At 51.3% G+C, this 23,765-nt stretch overlaps 1 protein-coding gene across 1 annotated transcript; it reads left to right on the top strand.

Annotated features, from left to right (window-relative positions):
* Positions 1 to 281: 281 nt before the first annotated feature.
* Positions 282 to 16,797, top strand: TYRO3 (TYRO3 protein tyrosine kinase). Its single transcript, XM_047074500.1, has 19 exons — positions 282 to 414; positions 2,219 to 2,402; positions 2,641 to 2,741; positions 3,514 to 3,684; positions 5,193 to 5,279; positions 6,078 to 6,193; positions 7,738 to 7,915; positions 8,611 to 8,756; positions 9,325 to 9,469; positions 9,855 to 9,984; positions 10,068 to 10,168; positions 10,708 to 10,803; positions 11,136 to 11,216; positions 11,659 to 11,751; positions 12,185 to 12,306; positions 12,722 to 12,831; positions 13,015 to 13,174; positions 13,419 to 13,555; positions 15,730 to 16,797. Exons 1-19 carry the CDS (start codon positions 297 to 299, stop codon positions 16,118 to 16,120), a joined length of 2,667 nt encoding a protein of 888 aa, XP_046930456.1. The 5' UTR covers positions 282 to 296; the 3' UTR covers positions 16,121 to 16,797.
* Positions 16,798 to 23,765: the final 6,968 nt, after the last annotated feature.

The following is a 23,765-nucleotide window of genomic DNA, read 5'->3' as shown; positions in this document are numbered from 1 at the left end:
GGAGGAGGCGGCGGCTCGGAGAACATGAATCAGCGGCGGCGGCGACGGCGGCGACGGCTGTGGAAGGAGCGCGGTGGCCCATCAGCGGCCCCGGGGACCCCGCGCTGCTGACGGCGGCCGCCGAGACTCGCTGCGCGCGCGGGTCTCGGAGGCGCGGGCCCCAGCGCCGCCCCCGGACCGGCCCCCGCCCCTCCCGCGGCCCTCCTCTCTCGTCCCTCCTCCTCCGTGCCTCCTCCCTCCTCTCTCCTCCCTTGTCGCTCGCGGGCCGGGCCCGGCATGGTGCGGCGTCGCCGCCGATGGCGCTGAGGCGGAGCATGGGGCGGCTGGGGCTCCCGCCGCTGCCGCCGCCGCCGCCGCCGCTGCTGCTGCTGGCGAGTCTGGCCGCTCTGCTGCTCGCTGAGCCCGCGGCCGCAGGTAGGGGTTGGTCGGGAGGCGGCGGAACGCTGGGGGCTGCGGAGGGGCGCGGCCGGGTGGGCGCCGAGGAACCGCAGCCGAGCGAGCCCCGGGCCTGGGCGGGCCGGAGAGTTGGGTGGGGGGACCGGAGCTGGAAGGCCGAGATTGGGGGCAACGCGGGGGTGGGGGGTCGGCTCTGCGCGGGGTCCGCTGCCGGCTCTCGGGCCGGGGCCCCACCCCCAACTTTCTGGCGTCCGGGGCTCTTCGGGTGGAAGGGAAAGGAGTGGGGCTGTGGGCTGAGTGGTCAGAGGGGGGTGTTCGGGACTGGATTTTCCCGCCTCGACGTACCTAGATGTTTACTCTCCGCTCCCAGTCCTGGAGACCCCAATTCTGTCCACCCTACACACGAAGGTCCCACTCTGAAACCACTGGAGCTGGACTAAACAGCCAGGAGGCACACCTGCACCATTGAGGGTGCAGGGGCTGTGAGGGTGCCCGGTCACAGAAAACATCTGTACATACTCTAGGTCCTGTACCCACTCAAACCTTCCTGAAGCGGGGATTGTTGGAGAGGATAGGTTGGAGGAAGGTTGCTGGTCTTTGTGGGGGTTAGCCTCCTGTTCCCACATGGCCACTGAGGCATTTGCCGGTTGTGGGAGTGCTCCTCACAGCACTCTGCATCTCCAAGTTCACACTACACCCCTCTGGGACTGTTGGGTGTGTATGGGGTGTGAGGTTATCCCTCCTTGCCCTGTGACTGGCCCTGTGACACAGGCTAAAGTAGCAGCCATGGAGCTGGCACCTTGTTTTGAGACAGCACTCCCTGGTATATCAGATTCTCAGAGAAGGGAAGGGGAAGAGTGACAAGTATTTACAAGCTGAAAGGGTAGATCTCAGAATTAGGGAGCCCAGGAATTTGCCTAGAGTTGCACAGCAAAGGGTAGGAAGAAGCAGGACTGGATTCAGCTATGTGGATAGTTCACCTGCCCCTCTCTGCTTAAAAACATACCAGAAGACCAGGAGGGGTGTGTGTGTGTGTGTGTGTGTGTGTGTGTGTGTGTGTGCTTGTGTGTGTGGATGCCTGCAGAAGGTAGTGCTCCACAGGGTGGCTCCTGTTGGTGTGACAATAGCTCAGGGGTCTTGGACTCCCTGTTCAGGGCCCCTCCCCTCCCTTCTACCTCCTACCTCCCTAGCACCCGCCCCTGCACACATTCAGGTATTAATAGAGCGGGTGGCTGCCAGGAAGGCTGCCATGTGTTTGATCTGACGTGGTTCTGTAGCCATATGTTCTCCACTTCAGGGGAGCACCCCCTCCTTCTCTTCCTCAGCCTCCTTTCATTTGCCAAGGTGGTATGCGGGGTGAGGTAGGGGGGTGCCAGCAGCAGTGTGAGTTCTGGCCTGAGACCTTGGGCAGAGAGCTGGCCGCCTGTTGCACTAGATGGGTGCAGCAGTCATTCTCAGGGCAGTACTCTGCCCCAGGTGTATAAGAATGCCCCACCTTTTCAGCCTGGCTTGTCTTCCTTCTGGTGTTTGGGCTTGAACTTAACATTGCCCAGTAGCGAAGTATGCGGAAGAGGTAACTATCTTAGAGCTGGGGGGAACTTGGCAGTGGCAGAAATGGTGCCTGGAGAGCTTGTCATGTTCCTGTCCCCAGACAAGGCCCAGGCCACCTTCCTTCCCACCCTGTCCAACATCTACTTTCTTGACCATTAGCTGAGAATGAGCCCTCCGACCCAGAAATTACGTTCTGGAAGAGAATAGGTGATATTTCCAGAGACAGGGTCCCTCTCAAGCATACTGACACCTTCTCCTTCCCACATCTCAGGCCTGAAGCTCATGGGAGCCCCGGTGAAGCTGACAGTATCTCAGGGGCAGCCGGTGAAGCTCAACTGCAGTGTGGAGGGAATGGAGGAGCCTGAGATACAGTGGGTGAAGGACGGGGCTGTGGTCCAGAGTGTGGATCAGGTGTACATCCCAGTCAGTGAGCAGCACTGGATTGGCTTCCTCAGGTGCAGGACTGTGGGGGAAGGTGTGGCATGCCAGCCTGGGGGCAGGTTATGCTTTATGGGGGGGGCTTGGGAACTGGGGCAATGCTGCTGTCCAGAGGTCTGGGTTGTTTTTGTTTTTTTTTTTTCTCGGCATTGTTTGGAAACATCCAGAAGTGGGGGCAGGCTGAACCACTGAGTCTGCTCAGCACAGCTTCCCCTCTTGACCCTGGGAGGCGAGCCTGGTGTCCTGTTTCCACAGCCTGAAGTCAGTGGAGCGCTCTGATGCAGGCCGGTACTGGTGCCAGGTGGAGGATGGGGGAGAAACCGAGACCTCCCAGCCAGTGTGGCTCACGGTAGAAGGTGAGGAGGCAGGGACACAGGTGCGCATGTTGGCCTGGAGCAGGTGCTGTCTGCTAGTGACCACACCTCTGCAGAAGAAAGCTTGGTGGAAGCTGAGCTGCCCAGCTCCCTCTGGGGCCTGACTGACCAGGCTCCAGGCCTTCCCCAGACATTGGAACACCATACCCATTGGAATCTGGGTATTTCAGAGCCAAGGGGGCAACTAGGACTTACAACCTATGGGGTGCAGTCAGTTTCAGTTGTCTGAGCAACAAGCCTCAACCACCCATTTGGGCCTGGACCCTGTTTTCCCAAGTGGCCAGGCCAGGAGGGATGGGGGAGGGGAGGAAGGATCTGCAGCTGCGGGAGCTCAGAGCTGTTCAGCCCAGGAAAACAAAGTGACTAAGAAAGTAACAAAGGGCCCTGAACGGGATCTGGGGCCTGCCAGCAGAACTCTGCTAAAGCTTCCGCCCACTCCCCCTCCCTTTCTGGCCCTCCCCCACTCCCCACCCTCTGCCTCCTCTCTTGCTCTGAGAAGGGCTGTCAGAGCAGGTCTGGGAAGAGAGAAGCTCCCATGCCCAAGAGGAGAGCATAAAGTATATTCCTAAGGTGCCCAAAGAAGAGAAGCTCCCTCTCCAGCTAGATGGCCTGTTCTGCAGTTGACCCAATCATGAGGGCCTGTGGGACCTTCTGCATAGAGGGCTACAAATGGTAGCAAACTTGTGGTTTGGGGTGGTTGAAAACTGAGAGGTGGCAAGGCTCATTCCCCACCCCCACCCCCCTTTCTCCTTAGGTGTGCCATTTTTCACTGTGGAGCCAAAAGATCTGGCAGTGCCACCCAATGCCCCTTTCCAGCTGTCTTGTGAGGCCGTGGGTCCCCCTGAACCTGTTACCATTGTCTGGTGGAGAGGAGGCACAAAGGTTGGGGGACCTGCTCCCTCTCCTTCTGTTTTAAATGTAACAGGTGAGCAGCATCAGGAGGGGCTTTGAGCAGGGGTGGTGAGGCTGGCAGAGTTCAAATCTGTGTAAATCACCAGGTATGGTATTGTGAGTGTCCATAAAGCACCCCAGTGCCTGGGTACCTGACCTGCACCATTACTAAGCTCATTGAGTCAGGTGTGCTAGGCTGGCAGATGGGCCGATTAGTGGTGATCTTGCTGGGTGTGTTTGGAGGGTGCTGGAGCCTCTTCCTGTCCTTCACAGTAGTCCAGGCCATGCACAGCTGGCCCTGGGAGATGGAATCGTGTGGAACCAGGGGCACCCATTCCCCCCACCCCTCCGAAGGGAAGGAGCCAGGAACCAGCCCACGCAGAACTAGGAGGAGTGTCTGGCAGACTTGCCTAGAAGACAAGAGTCTAGGGCTGCAGAGTGGGGAATGGCAGGGAGAAGGAAAGGTGGGGGGTGGCAGCACAAAGATACAGGAGCCGCCTCTCCTAATGGCCCTTTCCAGAAATTTCTAGACATTTTCTCAAATAACTATATCCATACCTCCACACAGATACACCCAAAGCAGTAATGCACACCCACCTGGACCCCAAGATCCTCACACACATACTGAGGCTCGTGAGGTTCACTTATCTGTGAAATAAAGCTAAAGTTCCTGGTTGAGGCTTGAACTGACCAAAAAAGTTGGGAATCTGAGCTTGGTCTCACACACTGGAAGGTGGGAGGGACAGGTTCTGTTGTGCCAAGTGCCCTAGCGATATGAATCTTGAGAAGAGGTGGGCTGCGGGACCTGATCAGGAGGTGCTGGGCTGGAGCAGGTTAGAGGGAAGTTTGGGTTCAGTTTTCTCCAGATGTATGTGGTTGGGACCTCAGACAGCTAGCCTGATAATAAGCACTCACTGAACTCCTGCTCCACACGTCACACTGTGCTAGGCACCACGGGGGATCTAGGGAATACAAAAGAAATAGAAGCCATCAGTCCAGCCCCCAAGGAATTAGTGTAATTGGGGAGACAAGACACATGCATAAAGAACTGAGAACTATTGCAAGGCAAAGAATCTGCAAATGTAACAATGATACTGCATAGAGCAAATAAAGAAGGGCTCTGGAATGTGCAATAAAGGAGTGAACAGAAAAGGGAGGGAGCTTTGTGCTATCTTCAGGAGGTGGGATTGAGGTAGGGGGGGAGTAGCAGAACATTCCTCAAGTGTTCACTGTGCCATGCAATTTATGTGTGTTACGTCATTTGGTTCTCACAATTCTCCCATTTGGGAGATGAGAAGACAGAGCCCCAGCATTGGGGTTTATATCCAGAATATGGGGTTTATATCCATTGGGGTTTATAATCCAGGTGCATTAGATTCCAAAGTCCCTTTGTTTCCAACATATCCCATTGTTTAGCCCTTCCCTCTGGCTTGAGGGACTTCTAGGATACTCAGATCCAGAGCCTACATATCCCCCTTCCCTGGTCCCAGAATAAATGCAAGTTGCTGCTTGGGGGCGCTGACTGAGGTTTTCTGGCCTCAGGGGTGACCCAGAGCACAGTGTTCTCCTGTGAAGCTCACAACCTTAAAGGCCTGGCCTCTTCTCGCCCAGCCACCGTTCGCCTTCAAGGTAGGAAGACTGGCAGGAGGACTGGTGGGGGGGAGGGAGGGAGGGAAGGAGAGTGGGCGAGTCAGGGGCGTTCTCAGCCAGCTGATGAAGTTACAGTCATTTGGTGTTCTAGCTTCCCGCAGCCCTGCTGGGATCTGAGGGATGAGGGGTTAATTGGCAGAGCTCCATCCCTAGTGAGGGCACCTGAGACCCTGCCGTGGCTGAGATGAGAATAGAAACCTGACGTCACAGCAGATTTCCCATCACGAAGCAGAGTCCTTGCGAGGGAGGGAGAGAGGGAGCGAGCAGGAGATGGTCAAGGCTCATGCCCAACCTTGCTTCTGCCAGCCCCTGTGGAGGGAATGGGGCTGGGGAAAACAGCCTAGCAGGTTCATAGAGGAGATCCAAAGGGTTGGTATGCACAAAGGGAGGGAAAAGGGAGGGAGAGAGCCAGTGTGTGGAGGAATGGCTTATGGCTGCAGGGACAGCTTCTCATTTGTATCTCTCAAGGCGGAGGCGCTGTCCCCACATGCACCCACTGTCTTACCCTATTCCTTGGTCAGACAGGGCCCCTGATTCATAGAGAGGCGACCTCTCTCCCCAGCCAACGCACCCTCCTGGGTATGAGCAGGTATCCCTTACTGGTTGCTTGGCTTGTATATTACTGTGGTCCTGGGAGTGCTGAGTAGCCATCGTTAGGTTGGGGGAAACTCCAGACCTTAGGGAGGGACTCAAGGCTTGACTCCCATGCCTTCTGCTTTCTCATATCCTTGCTGGGCACTGAACTCCAGGGCACTGACTCTCACTCCCTGTCCACAGCACTGCCCGCAGCCCCCTTCAACATCACAGTGACAAAGCTCTCCAGCAGCAATGCTAGTGTGGCCTGGACACCAGGTGCTGATGGCCTGGCCCTGCTCCAATCATGTACGGTCCAGGTAGGCTGAGAGTGAGGACAGACTCTCCTGGCCATGTTCGTTCTGTGGCTGCCTTGGTGGCACTTTGTTCACGGTGGTATCACTTTTACCTACATTTGCCCATAGGACTTGGTTTCTAGCCCTGTTCAGGTGTTGCTGTCTTATCAGGAACAACTCAACCCACTGTCCCTTATTATAGGGTACTCTGGCAACCAAGTGACTTGGCAAGTTGGCTCTAACCTGTACATTCTTCAGGCTGGAAAGCAGATCACTAGAGCAGATTTGGGATGCCTGGAAGGATTTTTCTTATGTCGGCAAAAACCCAAACCTTTGATTTAGCGATACCTGTACCCTTATGCCCCACCCCCTGACTCATGCCAAAGAGAACAAGGGGATCTGAGGGGTTCTAAACACCAGAGAGTGGAAAATCTGGGTAAGGTAATAACAAAAACAAGAAGCAATGCATGAAGCCTTATTTTCATCTGTTTACTCAAAGGTATTTAATGAACACTTTGAAACTGTTCCAGGCAGTCCCCTGCCCCTGGCAGGAGAGGTCCCTGCTACTCTGGTCTATACCATTTAGAGGATGCCACTGTGGCCCTTCTTTGGCTGCACCCCTTGCCCCTGGGCAAGGAGTCTGTAGAGCCAAGGGGATATGCCTATCTAGATCATGAGGACACCCCCTTCCCTTTCCCCAACTGCCACACTACACCATATTCTAGATACTAGGGATGTCTTGCCTTATGGTCCCCAGTCTGCTTCCAGGGCCTGGCCCATCTTTGGTTTGTGCACCTCTAAGTCCAAAGGGCAGCCATTGTGGGGGATGGGTATGCAGGCAACATTGTCCACACCCGGGCATCTGATGTTCCTCTCGGTACAGACCCTTGGCTCGGAGGCTTCGTCTTCTTGTGCCACCACATTCTGGCTTGGGAATTCAAGGAATCAGAGGTTTATAAATGCAAACCTGACCTTCCAGGTTGTTGGGAAGCTTTATTTGTCAATATACGAAGACAGGGAATATTTTATTTAATAATTTGTTAGCTGATTTATAACATTTAAATATTTAGCCCCATGGTACATGGGTCTCCATTTGTACTCTTGCCCTGGGCCCCCAAAATGTAAGGTGAAGTCTTGGTTCATGGTGCCCCTAGGCTCTCAGTTACTCTGCCCTTGAGAAACTGAGACTTTGCACTGGTTACAATACATGGTAACTCTTATAACCCAATTATGAACCGAGCATAAAAGGGCATGAGTTTTCTGGAGTAGATGAGAAAGTCTTTGACAGAAAAAGTGGTATTTGCACTCAATTTTAAAAGATGAGTTGGACTTTCCTAGAAAGAGCGAGCAAGATCATTCCAAGCAAAGGAACAGCATTTGCAAATGCATGGAGATGTGGAACCTGGTGTGTTATTGGAGTGGTGGGCGGTGGGAGGGGGTGGGTTGCAAGTGTTTGCTGATAGGCTTAGAGGAGTCATTAACGCAAGATCCCCCACCCCCCATGCCTATGCCACAATCCCATTTTCTATCTCCGCTCTCTCCCTCGTTACTTTGCTGCTTTTCTGTAGGTGACACAGGCACCAGGAGACTGGGAAGTCCTGGCTGTTGTGGTCCCTGTGCCACCTTTTACCTGCCTGCTCCGGGACCTGGCACCTGCCACCAACTACAGTCTCAGGGTGCGCTGTGCCAACGCCTTGGGGCCTTCTCCATATGCTGACTGGGTGCCCTTCCGGACAAAGGGTCTAGGTAAGGGACTTAGCAAAGTGGCTGGGCAGGTCTCCAGTGGGGAAGAGGTGATGTTGGCTCCAGTTCTGAATGAGGTTGCTTGAGAGAGAAGCTACCCGAAAAAGAGGTTCCTGCCTCATCCAGCAAACAGTGAGTGTCTGCTGCATATCTATGAACTAGATAAATCCAGCTCCCTTCCCATGCAGCTTTAGTTCTAGGGGGGGTGGAACAGACAAGCAGATTAGAAAAGATCAGATAATACCAGAAAAGATTGATGAAGAGTGCCCCAGGGTGGTCCAGGCATACCCCCGTAAAGAGACTGAGGTTTGAATGATAAGGAAGGAGCCACACTGGGGGAAAATCAATGCAGAAGAGGGCTTAGCAAGTGCAAAGATCCTATGATAGGAACTTGCTTGTATTTCTCTTAGCAATTGCAAAGAAGCTGGTGGGGCTTTGAGGGGGAAGTGGTGAAGGATGCTCCTGAAGCAGTAACCAAGAGCAGCACTGTACCTAGCAGGGTGCTGTGGGTCCTGCCTTTACTCACTGGTCCTCCACAGGATTAAAAGTGAGAGCAGTCAGGACTGGGAGGCAAGCTTTAAACCCCACCTGTAGCTCTCTGAGCTGTGTAGTTCTTGGGAGTTGGTTCCAGAGGCCAGCATGGGATAGTGATAGTGGGAAGGGCAGGGCTCTTAGTAGCCTTCTCTCTTCGGGTACAGCCCCAGCCAGCACTCCTCAGAACCTCCATGCCATCCGCACAGACTCAGGCCTCATCCTGGAGTGGGAAGAAGTGATCCCTGAGGGCCCTTTGGAAGGCCCCCTGGGACCCTATAAACTGTCCTGGGTTCAAGACAACGGAACCCAGGTAAGGGGCACCCAGGTAAGGGGAGACAAGCTTCCATTCTTCAGGTGTACCAGAGTCAGCTCTCAGGGCTCTAAGGCCTTTAGAGTTTCTGAATGGCCGTCCTTGGTGGGCCTGGGGACTTTGGTGGGCTCAGCCTCCCACCACCCGAGGGAGAGGGAGTCCACTTTTCCCCACCTCCCCCTGCAGGCTTCTTCCCTCCTTATTGGATGGTGTCTCCAGTTAGGATTGCATCCGGTGGGTGGCTGCTTTGTTTGTAAAGCAGGAAGCACATTCCTGCACCAATTGGGGAGGGGAGGGTGCCGATAAGACCATCTTATCCCAAGCCTAGTTCCCTCCCATCCCCCACCTCTGCCAGCCAGGACTGAGCCTTGTTTGTGTTCAGGAGAGGCCTCTGCAGCGTGGAGCAGGAATGTGATGACTCCCAGCATGTTGTGTTCCTGAAGCCCCTGAACCCACGGTGTCCCTTGCCTCCTGTGTTCCTAGCTAGACCTTTTTTTGACTTTCAGGCCCCAGCTGGAGGCCTTTTCCTCAGACTTAAGTATGGAATGGGGGCTTTTCCTGGCTGCAGGGTGAGCTGACAGTGGAGGGGACCAGGGCCAACTTGACAGGCTGGGATCCCCAGAAGGACCTGACTGTGCGTGTGTGCGTCTCCAATGCAGTTGGCTGTGGGCCTTGGAGTCAGCCACTGGTGGTCTCTTCTCATGACCATGCAGGTAAGGCCTGCAGGGGAAGGGTACAGGGGAGCAAGGCTTTCAAGGGCAACCTAGACTGGTGGAAGGAGACTGGCAGTACCTTTCCTCTAATAGACCCAAAGACTCAGCAGTTGAGGCCAGGGTTGGTATTTAAACTAAAAGTCATTCTCCTCCCCCTGCCACAGGACTAGCATAGGAATCTCTGGTCGAGTTTTAAGTCCTAATAGCCAGGGCCAATCACTGACAGGGTAGGAACTCTTGGGTCTTCCTTCGGAGCTGCTTTCCACTTGGGACTTTTATTGACTTAGGAGAACCTCTTGACCAGACCAGATGGCCATCACTGGAAAATTCTAAAGGGACTCCCTTATGTCAGCCTAGCTCATGCCACTCCCCCTGTCTCCCACAGGCCAGCAGGGCCCTCCCCATAGCCGTACATCCTGGGTGCCTGTAGTCCTGGGTGTGCTGACAGCCCTAGTGACGGCTGCTGCCTTGGCCCTCATCCTGCTTCGAAAGAGGCGGAAGGAGACACGGTTCGGGTAAGGGGGTAAGGACATGGAGGGAGAGGCAAGTGGTGACTGTAGATCTTGGAGCTGATTCCAAGTCCTGGGTTTCTTCTTAGGCAAGCGTTTGACAGTGTCATGGCCCGGGGGGAGCCAGCCGTTCACTTCCGGGCAGCCCGGTCCTTCAATCGGGAAAGGCCTGAGCGCATCGAAGCCACACGTGAGTGTGGGGAATCATAGGAGGAAAAATGGACTGTCTTTTTTTCTTCCTTTCTTTTTTAATGTTTATTTATTTATTTTTGAGAGAGAGGGAGAGAGTTCACCTGAGCTGAGGAGGAACAGAAAGAATCCCAGGCAGTCTCCACACCCAGCCCTGAGCCTGACAAAGGGCTCCATCTATGAGGGGCTTGATCCCCCCACCGTAAGATCATGACCTGAGCTGTAATCAAGAGTCACAGGCTTAACTGACTGACCCACCCTGTTTTTTGATGTTTATTTGTTTATTTTTGAGAGAGAGAGGGAGAGAGCCCCTAACTACATTCTTTTTGCTAGCTCATTAATTTGACCAGTGTGTCTGAACATTGATGAGTCCTGAGCACACGGTAGTAGAAAAGACACAGAGATCTACCCTCATGGATGTCTCTACCCCAGCTATGGGAGAGCTAAACTAAGCTCATGTCTGCACTGAGGGTGGAGCCTGGGGTACGAGTCAGGAGCAGGAGAGGCCCCTCTCCTTTCTTACCACCCCTCTCCCCACAGTGGACAGCTTGGGCATCAGTGATGAACTCAAGGACAAACTGGAGGATGTGCTCATCCCAGAGCAGCAGTTCACCCTAGGCCGGATGTTGGGCAAAGGTGTGTGGGGCTGCACAGTGATTGGCAGGAGTGGAGTTTGCCATATCTGGGTGTGTTTGGTTGCTCCTGTCACTTTGGGGGTGTAGATTTAGGGCAGCTCCTATAAACAGGATCTATTTGTAAATGCCTGAGTTTGGGATGTTTGGAGGAATGGTGGCTCAGGAGGACTGAGGAGCACTCCCAGCATACTCCCTTTGGCTGCAGACAAAGGAGCCTCCTGCAATGTCCCCAGAGTCTAGTGATTTGTGTCCCTGTGGAGGGTCACCTGGGAGGAAAGGGGGTGGGAGGCAGTAGGGCAAGGTGGCCTCACCGTCATTTGGGTCGGTTCCTAGGAGAGTTTGGTTCAGTGCGGGAGGCCCAGCTGAAGCAAGAGGATGGCTCCTTTGTGAAAGTGGCTGTCAAGATGCTGAAAGGTGAGTGAAGAGTAGTAGACATGGAGTGAGGAGTGGAAGGGGTGACTGATACAGAAGCAGGCTCTGCTGGGTCCTTAGACTTTCCAAGAAGAGTTACTCATCACTAAGTAGTATGCTGCCTGTGCCCCGTGAATAATTCAAAGGCATAAACCCACACAAGTTTGTGCCCTAGCCTTTGCTCTCTGCCATCAGCAGTGACTCCTCTGAGCTCATTCAGGGTGATTAAAGCTGTGGTTGCTTGAGCTTCTGGACTATCTAAACCAAAGGGAAGACCATTAGCAAGCAGAGAGGTTGTTGGATAGCCCCACTCCATGGGGGTTTCTCCTGCTCATGCCAGTCTGTTTCCTGAACCCCCTGGGAAGCCCAGGAAGGACGAGGCCTAGGAGTCTTGGATCAGAATTGTGGGCATATCTCCCTCATTCCCTCTCTCCTTTTTTTCCAGCTGACATCATTGCTTCCAGCGACATTGAAGAATTCCTCAGGGAAGCGGCTTGCATGAAGGAATTTGACCACCCACATGTGGCCAAGCTTGTTGGTGAGCTCCTTCTTAGGGGAGGCAGATATACAATAGAGCTAAAACTGTGTTCCGCCAAGGTGGGAGGGCAGCCTGTGGGAGAGAAGTTTGGACTTAACGTGGTGAATAAGCAGATAGCAAAATAGCAAGGAGAGTCCTGGCTGAAATCTGATCAGACTCAGGTAAGGAATTTAGTGTGCAGGCCCTGTACCAAAGGTCTGCACATGAAGACTGCCCATTTGAACAGAGGCAGAGGAGGAGGGGACAAGAAGATGCTCCAGAGATCTAGGGGCAGACAAATCTTGAGTAGTCACCAGGCCACTGTGGACTTATGGAGAAGGAACAGAGCCAGGGCTAGAGGTAGGTAGGACCTAGCAGTTGGGAGGCTCACGCAGACCCCTAAGCTGTCTCTTGACGTTTATGTGCCCTGCTTCTGACTCTCCCTTGTCCCCAGGGGTGAGCCTCCGAAGCAGAGCCAAAGGCCGTCTCCCTATCCCCATGGTCATCTTGCCCTTCATGAAGCATGGGGACCTGCACGCCTTCCTGCTCGCCTCCCGGATTGGGGAGAATCCCTTTGTGAGTGCCTGGGGTGGAATGGCCAGGAGTTGGAAAGGGACAAAGACCCTGGGAGAGAATTTGGCTTGGTGAGCAGGGCTGATCAAGCTGGTTGGGAAAAGGCAGGCTGGGTTTTACCCTTTTTATGCTAGAAGGCTTCCTTCTCCCTCAGAGCCCTGCTGGGCATCTTAGTCTGGGCAAGGGCCCTTTCTGAGAGAAGAGATCTGTGGAATCCCACATGAGGAGTGCCTTGACTCTTGGGTGCTGTCTCTCTCTCAGGTCTGCCAAAGCTTCTTTGTCTTGGGAAGTCCCTCCATCCCCCTCCTTTCATTAATTCCAAGGACAGTCATTAGGCTTTCTGGCCAGGGAACCCCATTCATCTTGCCCTGGCTGGGTGGGCAGATCCAGCCTGAGTTTGCTCTTTCTGCCCCACTAGAACTTGCCCCTGCAGACCCTGGTCCGGTTCATGGTGGACATTGCCTGTGGCATGGAGTACCTGAGCTCCCGGAACTTTATCCACCGAGACCTGGCTGCTCGGAATTGCATGTATGTGAATTCCGGAGGGCTTGGGTGGGAACGAGCAGCTAATGACAGGAAGACTAATGGTCAGTTCTCACCTGGGACTGTATCTGCTATGCGTGGGGACAGCTGGGGAGCAAAGATACTCTGATTTTAGTACGGCTGCCAGCATGGGGGAAGGCTGACTCCACCCTCCAACACCCCTCACAGGCTGGCAGAAGACATGACAGTGTGTGTGGCTGACTTTGGGCTCTCCCGGAAGATCTATAGCGGGGACTACTATCGCCAGGGCTGTGCCTCCAAATTACCCGTCAAGTGGCTGGCCCTGGAGAGCCTGGCTGACAACCTGTATACTGTGCACAGTGACGTGGTGAGCCGGGGAGCACAGTGAGGCCTGGTGGTAACATAAGCAGTGTGGCCCAGTGTGTGGGTGGACCTTTGGAATCCTCAGGGACCGTGGGTGGACCTTTAGAATCCTCAGGGACCTAGCCAGGTCTCTGGGCTTTGGCTGCCCCCTTATAACACCTCTATGCTCTAAGATGTGCTTGTCTTAGGGTTCTGCCCAGCTCAGGGAACCTAATGACATCTCCCCTCCAACCTCGCTTCTTTCCCAGTGGGCCTTCGGGGTGACCATGTGGGAGATCATGACGCGTGGGCAGACGCCATATGCTGGCATTGAGAACGCTGAGATTTACAACTACCTCATCGGCGGGAACCGCCTGAAACAGCCTCCAGAGTGTATAGAGGATGTGTGAGTGCCCTGGGAAGGGGATTCTGGGAGGAAATAGGAATTTGGGGGTTCAGGTGCTGGCTGCCAGCACAGCTGCTGGTCCATTGGGAGCTCAGAACCTCAATTGGACCTTTTGTTTTTTGGTCCTTGTCATTAGAGGGACCCCAAACTGCCTCTTTATCTGCCACCTCCTGTTTTCTTTCTCTCTCCCTTTCCCATCCTGTGTTTCTTGTTCTACCTTTTCTTACATGTTTTCTCCAGTTTTCAGGAGGAACCAGGAACCCTGAGGGCAGAAGGTACAGGGTTGAGCAACAGTGCAAGTTTCTGTCACCTTCTTCCCACCCCCGCTACTTCTCAGTCCCCAGCTAGTCTAAGAAAACCTCCTAGGCTGAGCCCTCCCTCCCCCTCAGAGAGGGCTGCATCAGGGCAAGAAAAAACTGCTGCTCTATCACATTCCTTGCTAGACAAGGAGGGGGCGCTGGGGGCGGGAGGTTGGCCTCCTCTTGAGGGAGTGGAGAGACCTAAGATCCTGGGGAGAAGGGAACTGCCTTCTTTCCTTTCTGGGAGCCTGGAGCCTTTGGGAGTAGGGCAGGGTAGGGATACACCCACTGAATAGGGGAGTGTTGTGAGCCCCTCGTGACTGGAAGACAGTGTTACCAGCATTAGCTGGGTACTTTACAGGCATTCTTTCAGGTAATCCCCCTCTAACCCTGTTAGGAAAAGTCTGTCATTATCACCGTTTTGTAGATGAGGAACTGAGATTAAAGAGGTTAAGTAACATGGCCAAGGTCATACAGCTATTAAGTAGATGAGTTGGGATGTGAACCTAGATCCCTGTGATTTTGGAATATGTGCCTTTTAACCATGGCACCAAATGGAATTTGTTCTAGTGTTACTTCCCACACTGTGCAAGCCAGAGTTTCCCTGGCGCCCTGGAGGACCTTTTCACTAGTACCGGGAGGACGGCATCCACATTGATCCAGTGAAGGAATCTGCTCCCTATTTCTTGCTGTGGGGTTGGACCACCAGAGGTCCAAGAAACATGGACAGGTAGAGCAAGTCTCAGCCCGAACGGTGGAGTCCTGTTTCTCTAGGGCAGTGAGCTTGAAGTGCCCTGAGCCTGGACTGTGTGTCAGAGGGAAATCTGAGCGCACTAGCCAGGCCTTACACCTCCTACTTATTCAGCACAGCTCAGGACATGGCAGGTTCCGAGGTCTCCTTGTGGCTGTAGCCACAAGGAAGATCTGGAGCTGTAGAGGCTTTGCTGAGCAGTGGGGACCAGGCCCAACTTAGTTGCCTCCCAGGCTGGAGCTACTGTTGTCAATAGGGCAGGCGCTGGCTTCCTACCAGGCAGCCTGGTGGACAGGCGCCAGTTGGCTCCTAGCACAGCCTTGACAATGTATCCCAGCCTGGCCACGTACTCATGGCCCCGACCATTTCCATGGCCTCCTCGATGTCTGGCACCATTCCTCCCATCATTGGGGGCCCTTCTCAGGAAGGCTAGTGTGTGGGGAGCATTTAGGGCTTCTGTTGTGGGCACAAGGGAGTCAGGCATTTGCACTGCCTGGATCTGGTCTCAGCCTCTTTCAGTGAGTTCTTTTTTTTTTTCCTCTTCCTTAAGCCTGAGGCATTCCCCAGGAACAGGGATAAGACCTCAGGGAATCTGTAAGGCTCCTGAATGTGTATGTAAAAAGTGTTCCTGCCCGGGGGAGAGGGCTAGAAGCTTTTCTAGGTTCAAAGGTGTCCGTGAACAATGAAGATTTAAGTCTGCCTGAGTGGGTGAGGATTCAGGACAAAGGGCGGCTATTCAAATCCTTCCCATTAAAATAACAGTGACTCCAAGCTGTGTTCTGCAAGACAAAACACTCCTAGTGCCCCCTCCCAATATAACATAGGAGGGACTCTTGGAGCCTCACTTTCTACCTGCTTCTACATGTGTGACCTTAGTCAAGGTTTTTAACCTCTCTCGGCCTCAGTTTCCACATTGGTGAAATCGGGATCATTTATTTCACACATTTATTTGTGCGAATTAAATAATACATGTAAAATACTTAGAAGAGTGCCTGATACATAGTAAGTGCTTTATATGGGTGTGTTAAAGAAAAGTTTTCAAACTCCTGGTTCTGTATGTTTAAGGGGCCTCAGCTTCCCCTTTGGGCTCCTCACTGTCTCCCCATACCCTTCTGTCTGCCTAGGTATGAGCTCATGTACCAGTGCTGGAGCGCTGACCCCAAGCAGCGCCCGAGCTTCACATGCTTACGGATGGAGCTGGAGAGCATCCTGGGCCACCTGTCAGTGCTGTCCACCAGCCAGGACCCCTTGTACATCAACCTTGAGAGAGCCGAGGAGCCTGCGGAGGGAGGCCGCCTGGAGCTGCCTGGCAGGGACCAGGCCAGCGGCGGGGCTGGGGATGGCAGTGGTGTGGGGGCGATGGGGGGCACCCCCAGTGACTATCGGTACATCCTCAGCCCTGGGGGGCTAGCTGAGCAGCCTGCGCAGGAGGAGCAGCAGCCAGAAAGCCCCGTCAGTGAGGGCCAGAGGCTGCTGCTTCTGCAGCAAGGGCTACTGCCCCACAGTAGCTGTTAGCCCACAGGAAGAGGGCGTCCCGAGCCATGCTGCTGGCTCTGCTGGCCCGCCGCTGGCTGAGGAAGCCCTCTCTGACCCCAGCCCAGGCAGCAAGGCATGGAGGCTCCTGTGGTAGTCCTCCCAAGCTGCGCTGGAAGCCTGGACTCACCAAATCGCCCAATCCCAGTTCTTCCTGCGGCCACTCTGGCCTGCCTGGTGTCAGTTCAGGCCTTGGCTGGGTGGAGGTGGGCCAGGCCTGGTTGTCTAAACCCAGGCAGCTGGCAGGAGTGGGGGAGGTTATGTTTCCATGGTTACCATGGGTGTGGAGAGGATTTGGGGGAGGGTAGATCTAGCCCTGTGGGCCCCTACTCTCTGGCTGAGTTGCCCCTGCTGCTTTAGTGCATGCATTGAGGTGTTTCTGACCAGGGGCCTAGCTCTGCCCATGCTTAGGGTTTAAATGCCCAGGTTTGCTCCTCCTCACAAAGAGATGCCCTTGTATTATTCCCTTTAGGTGAGAGTTGGTAAGGGGTTGATACAGGCGGGTCCCAAGCCCTATGGTAGGAGACAGTGGGGCATTCTCAGGTCTGAATCGTTATCCCCTTCCTGATGACCCACCTACCCTGCCTAGGCCAGGAGTAAAGTGCAGCTTTACTGACCAGGTCACAGCAAGGCATGCTGGATTACTGCAGGCTACCATTTGCCCAGCCCATAAGGGCAGTGCACTAAGCCTGGCAAGAGGAAGGGGTGCTGTAGGCCCTGCCCAGAAATGCGTGGGGCCAGAGAGGAGTCCAGGAGCCCCTCTTTACGCCCTCCCACAGTCTGTCTGAGCATGCTACCAAATCCCAAAATATCCTAAGACTAACAAAGGCAGCTGTGTCTGAGCTCAGTCCTTCCACGCAGCATCCATCCCTTAGTCCCAATTTTCCCTCTCTGGAGACCCTCTTCTGTCCCAAGTCTCCAGAGAAAGAGAGAATATAGGCCTGATGGCTGACGTGGGTGAGGGGGAGTTACTGGAGCCTGGACCCCAGCCTTGCTAGGGGAGCCCCCTGGATTGCATGGGGCAAGGCCCTTGCTGTTAGGGATATTTCCAAGCCGTTAGAAGCTGTTTAAAAACAGAAATAAAATTGAGAACTAAAGACTCAAGGCTTTGTCTCTTAACTGTTTACTTTTTTCCAGATCACAAAAATGAAGCATCTCTACATAGAGAAAAGTCTGGAAAGACATATGCCAAAATGTTAACAGCTGTTATCTTTACATGATGTGAGTTAAGGGGACTTGTTTTCCTTTGTGCCTTCCAAGTTTTTTGCATTGAGCACAAAATGCTTTTGTAATTAAGGGCGCATGGGTGGCTCAGTTGGTTAAATGTCCGACTCTTGGTTTTGATGCAAGTCATGATGTCAGTAGTTTGTGAGTTTGAGCCCCACATTGGGCTCCATGCTGACAGTGCACAGCCTGCTCGGGGTTCTCTCTCCACTCTCTCTTTGCCCCTACCCCACTTGTGCTCTTTCTCTTTCTCTGTCACTCTCCTCTCAAAAATAAACTTTAAAAAAAAGCTTTTGTAATTAGAGAAGAGCCCAAAGAATATTATCACATTAAAGATAATACATAGGGTGCCTGGGTGGCTCAGTTGGTTGAGCGTCCGACTTTAGCATAGGTCATGATCTTGCGGTTTGTGAGTTCAAGCCCCGCGTTGGGCTCTGTGCTGACAGCTTGGAGCCTGCTTCGGATTCTCTGTCTCCCTCTCTCTGTGCCCCTCCCCTGCTCACACCCTCTCTCTCAAGAATAAATAAAGATAATACATAGTCCTTGTAGACAATTAGGAAAATAGAAAATCATCCTACCACCTAGAGATAACCACCCTTGATCTTTTAAAATGTAAATGTTATGGAAAGGTTCTTTTTCTTGGAACAAGGACAAAGACTACTTTGGCTGTCTCCTACCCCTCTGTCAGACTTTCCTTCTATCATTGGGTGTGGAGCCTTTGTTCTCACCTTTACATTGTTGCTGGGAGCCAGGGGAAACTCAGGGGAAGAAATGGGCTAAGAGAATGGCATGCCTCTTAAGCATTAGAAATAAGAGCATAAAGTTTGCTTCCAAGTATTTCCACTGGAAAATTTTAGGTTAGAAGCTTTCAGAGCAAACTCCTGAGAATATGTAGCAGGAGGCGTGAGAACTGGGCCCCTCTCTGTGTGGAGGGGTGTGGGAAGACAGGGAGGGACACAGGTATTGCCCTGCTGGCTGAGAGCAGTGGAATGAGGCGGGTGCTTCTGAAAGCAAATATCCTGAAAAACCTGTTGCTGGCATCCCAGATTCTGGTTCCCACGTGGATCATAAGACCTGAATTCACTTCCAGGGAAATGGCTTTCAGAATGTTTCCTGCTGTGATTGGCTTTAACTGCCTGTAATGATTATCTGTGTGGTAATGTTTGAGAATTCTTGATTGAGGAGACCTTTACTCTCAAATCATTATTTACCATTAATGGGCTCCTGTTATGTGCTAGGCACTGTGCCAAGCACTTCGTCTGTATTATCTCATTTAATACAGAGAGCATTCCTGTAAGATGGGAATATAATTACCATCCTCCAATAGGACAGAAATGCAGGATAAGTAACTTGTCCAAGGTTATGTAGTTAATGAATGGTCAATCAATTCAGGCTTGAAACGCACTAAATCAGAGAGTCCCCTAAAGACTGCTTTTTCTCTCCCTACCATTCCAGAGAGCACCTTAAACAGCTCTGTCATAATCATATTATCTTTTGGGTGAATGCAGGTCAGTACTAGGTACCTTTTAAAATGTACAAGAGTTATGATATGAGTATGTGTGTGTGTGACAAAGTGAGAGTCATCTACCAGTAATTAAATCTGTGTAAATAATTTTCTCAGCTCAGTCTCTTTTCCCCAAGTGTCTTGGCCCCCCATGATCAAGGGGTTTGAGGTAGGTGATAATAATGGCATTTTTTTTTAATGTTTATTTATTTTGACTGAGGCGGGGTGGGGGGGGATGAGGGTAAAGTGAAAGAGAGAGAGAGAGAGAGAGAGAGAAAATCCCAGGCAGGCTCCACACTGTCAATGGCTGACATAGGGCTCCTTTTCACAAACCATGAGATCATGACCTGAACCAAAATCAAGAGCTGGTTGCTTAACCAACAAGGCTTTTTTATTTAAATTTTTTAAAATGTTAATATTTACTTCTGAGAGAAGAGAGAGAATGGGGAGGGGTAGAGAGAGAGGGAGACGCAGAAGATGAAACAAGCTCCAGGCTCTGAGCCGTCAGCACAGAGACCGATGCAGGGCTCGAACCCACGAACCACAAGATCATGACCTGAGCCGAAGTCAGAAGCTTAACCAACTGAGCCATCCAGACACCCCATGATAGTGAAGTTTTTAAAAACCTTTTTTGGGGGGCATGTGGGTAGCTCAGTTGGTTAAGCGTCTGACTCTTGACTTTGGCTCAGATCATGATCTCATTGTCATGGGATCAAGCCCTGTGTTGGGCTCCACAGTGAGTGTGGACCCTGATTGGGGTTCTCTATCCCTCTCCCACCCCTCCTCCTGCTCTCTCTTCCTCTCTCTAAATAAATAAATAAACATTGAAAGAATAAATAAAAACCTTTTTTTTTGAAGTATAGGATTCATCCCCAAAAAATATGCCAATCAGAAGTGCACAGTCCTTAAGAATTTTTCACAAACAGATCCAAATAACCAGCAACCAGATCAAGAGACAACATTACCAGCACTCCAGAAGCAACTTTTTAGGCCCTGCCCCAGCCTCTGCCTCCTCCCCCCTCCCCAAAGGTAACCTCTATCTAGATTTTTAACATCATGGATTATAGTACTTCTTTTTAAAGTTCATATAGAGTCATACAGGTTGGATTATTTTGTGTGCACTTTCTTGCACTCTGCAGTGTGTTTTCCAGAATCATCTAACCACAGCGATTTTGAGAAGTGGGGGTCAGAAAGAAGAGACAAGAGTAGAACAGTGGTTTTGTTCTGTTTTATATTTTTGTTTTTTATTAATGTACCTAGCTCAGTGCCTCTCATACTTCAAACAAGATCCCCAGACAGATCACCTGGGACTCTTATTAAAATGTAGACTCTGACTCAGTAGGTCTGGGGTGGGGCCTGAGATTCTGCATTTCTAACTAGCTCTTAGGTGGTGCTGATGCTTCTGGTCCACACTTTGACGTGCAAGCACTATTCTCCATCAATAATTTGAAAGGGTGCAGCAAGTATTTGCAAACTCATTCAGTGACTGCAATATAGAATCATTCTAACAGAATAACACTAATGGAAAAGATTGGAGCATAATTTAATTTCTACATCTTATAAAATTTAATTACTTTTTATGTGTTTCTGATTGATATCTTTCTACTTTAAAATATTATTTTTTCAAATAGATGTCAAATACCCATGGTAAACAATTTTTAAAGTATAGAAAGGTAGGGGCAGCTGGGTGGCTCAGTTGGTTAAGTGTCTGACTGACTCCGGCTCAGGTCATAATCTCACAGTTTGTGAGTTCCAGCCTTGCATCGGGCTCTGCTGTCAGCGTGGAACCCACTTCAATAACTTTTTTTTTTGTAATGTTTATTTATTTTTGAGAGAGAGAGAGAGACAGAGTGTGAACAGGGGAGGGGCAAAGAGAGAGAGGCAGACAGAGAATCTGACACAGGCTCCAGGCTCTGAACTGTCAGCACAGAGCCCAATACTGGGCTCAAACCCACGAACCACGAGATCATGACCTGAGCCGAAGCGGGATGCCCAACAGAACCACCCAGGTGCCCGAACATGGAGCCCACTTCAGGTCCTCTGTCCCCCTCTCTCTCTGCCGCTCTCCTGCTCACTCGCTCTTTCAAAAATAAATAAATACTAAAAAAATACATGTAGAAAGGCAGACAATGAAAATAAGTTGCCTTGTGCTTAGCTCTTAAGTTTCTATTCCCAGAGGCAACCACTGTTACTGATTTTTTGTGAAATTTTCAATAACCTACACACTTGTATTTTTGTTTTGCACAAGTGGTAGGTTATTGTACATGTTGTTTTGCCCCTTTGCTCTTTTTGTTAACAATATGTGTAAGTAAATAGCTAATGGTGTATACTCTGGATATTGTTCTAAGTGCTTTCGGTATTTTAACTGTAATCTTCACAACAACCTTGTGCGGTAGATACAATTACTGTTTCCATTTTATGGATGTAATTCAAATCTAGTATACCCTCCAGAGCCTCTATTATGAAACTTTTCCCTAGCTGTACGTATGCATCTCTGCTCCTTAACATTGAACATTTAGGTTGTTTCCAATATTTTGCTATTATAAATAGTGCTGCAATGAACTTTTTAGGCATATCATTGCATACTTGTAGGGATGTATCTATAGAAGAATTCCTAAAAGAAAAATTGCTGAAGGAATTTGCATTTTAAATTGTGGTTGATACTGCCAAGAACCCAAGAATCCAAGGTGAGTTCTGTCCATCTGGTAAGTGAGAGCAGTATTTCATTATAATTTCAGTTTGCACTTCTCTTATTATACGTCATGCACCTTTTCGTATGCTCTTAGCCATTTTGATCTTTACTGTGAACCGTTTGTCATAGACTTTTTTACTAAGTTGTTGGTCCCTTGTTACTAATTTGTAAGTGTTCATTTTATATAAAGGAAAATATTCTTTTGTGGTACATGGTGTAGATGATGTTTTTGCTGTGGTTATTTGAGTGTGTATGTGTATAGGTTCTGGGTTTTGTGTCATACTTAGAAAGGACTTCCCACTGCAAGATTATTATTTTTTTCAAGTAGGCTTCACGCTCAGCATGGGGCTTGAACTCACAACCCTGATATCAATAGTCGGATGCTTTACCAACTAAGCCAGCCAGGTGCCCCATGCAAGAAGATTATTTTTAAAAACCTGCATTTTCTTCTAGTGCTTCTAAAGTTTATTTTTCACTGTTTCATTTTGAGTCATCTAAAATGTATTTTGGAATAAGAAGTGAGATATGGATCCAAATTTATTTTTTTCCAGATGGCTATCCATTGTCCCAACACTGTATACTGAATGATCTATATTTTCTGCACACTTCTTTAATAATCCATCTCTATGTATTTATGTACTTCTTTTGTTATATACTATGTTCACATATGTATTTGGGTTAATTTCTAGACTCTATATTCTATTTCCATGTGCCAGCACGACTACTGTAGATGTATTGTGTAGTTTTCCTATGTGCTCCTCTTATATTTTTTTGCAATGTTCCTCAAGGTTTAAGGAACAGCATCATAGGTGTTAGCATATGGGGATAGCTCATAGGGGATAGCATGCCTGCAGTCTACTGAAGGACTGCAGGTCTCCCAAGGCTTTACAGAGTGATTTGTCTATGATGTCATCCAGCAAGAACGGACAGTCAGGATAAGAACCCAGGGATTTACCTAGTTCCTCTTTCCAATGCCCCAGACTTAGAGGGCAGAGGTGGTAGAAAGACTGGATTGACTTTTTAGTCACCCTCCACAACTAACAGTTTTCTAAGTCCTATTGAATCCATTCTCCCAATTTCTTTTGAATGGGTTCTTCCTGCCATCAGCATCCTCAGATCTCTCTCCCCTGTTCCCCAGACTGCTGCAACAGTTCTGGAAGCTTCCTGACCTCTCTCAACCCAGACCAGTGACTCTGCCTGTTATAAAGTCCCATCCCTCAGCACCTGGGGAATTTGTCTTCGGGGCTCTCATTCCCCTTTTGTAATTAATTAGTTGTGATTATCCACCCTCTCCCCATGTAAGTTGAGTGAGCACAGCATCTTGTTTTATTCATTGCAGTATCCCCAGCATCTTAGCCCCAAATCCTAACCTCAGTTTTCTAAAAATGGAAAGGTAGAATGGGAAAATAATATTTATTTTACAAATCCTTTTGATGATTAAGACAAAGGATCTGTGCCTAGAGGAGGGCCTGGCACGGACCCATGGTTCAGTAAATAGGCACAATTTCTCACCTTTCCCTCAAATTATTTTTCCCTGGGGTAAAGCATAAAGAAGAAGCTATCCCTTCCCCCACCACCCCCTCCCCAAGACACAGACAAGTGGAGAAAGACCCTGAATCATTAAAAGGGAGAAAGGAATTTTACATCTTGACCCTTGAGAACCCAAAAGGCCCAAGTCAGATGGCCTTGCCTGAACTTTGCTCAGGGGCTCCAGATATGTCGGGTGGGGGCTCTTCTACCCGAGTTTCTGACAAGGGAAGCCTGGGGCGGAGACTGGGGCCGGAGCCTAGCGCGGCCTACCCAACGGCTTGGCGGGCCCACTGGGGACCGGACCACACGCGGGGCCACGCGAAGGATCACGCGCGGGCTCGCTCTGCTTCGGCCTTTGCGGAGGCCTCCCGGCGGCCGGCTGGGAAAGGCTCGGCCGGGGGGCTGGTGGGGGGGGGGGGCGGCGGGACACAGGCCCCTTTGTCCGCGGCAGGGAGGGGACCCAGCTGCAGGCCCGCGGCGGAGCGCGGTTGGCCGGCGGGCACCGGGCTGCGGCGGCCTAGGGAGCGCTTCCCCAGAGGGGGCGCCCAGAGACTCAGAGGGGGGGAGCCAGGCAGTTCCAGGTCAGCTGGGTGGGGCCTCCCGCCTCTCGGAACAGGGCACCAGCGCCGATGCCGATGCCGGCGCTTCTTTGTTAAAAGCGGTCCAAGGTTTTTCTC

Source organism: Lynx rufus, unplaced genomic scaffold, assembly GCF_022079265.1.
Source record: "Lynx rufus isolate CCGP_SWC_20201006 ecotype Redwood Valley unplaced genomic scaffold, mLynRuf1.p SCAF_13, whole genome shotgun sequence".
Classification (NCBI taxonomy): domain Eukaryota; kingdom Metazoa; phylum Chordata; class Mammalia; order Carnivora; family Felidae; genus Lynx; species Lynx rufus.
Note: the sequence above shows the minus strand (reverse complement) of the source record. Positions and strands in the feature narration are given on the sequence as shown.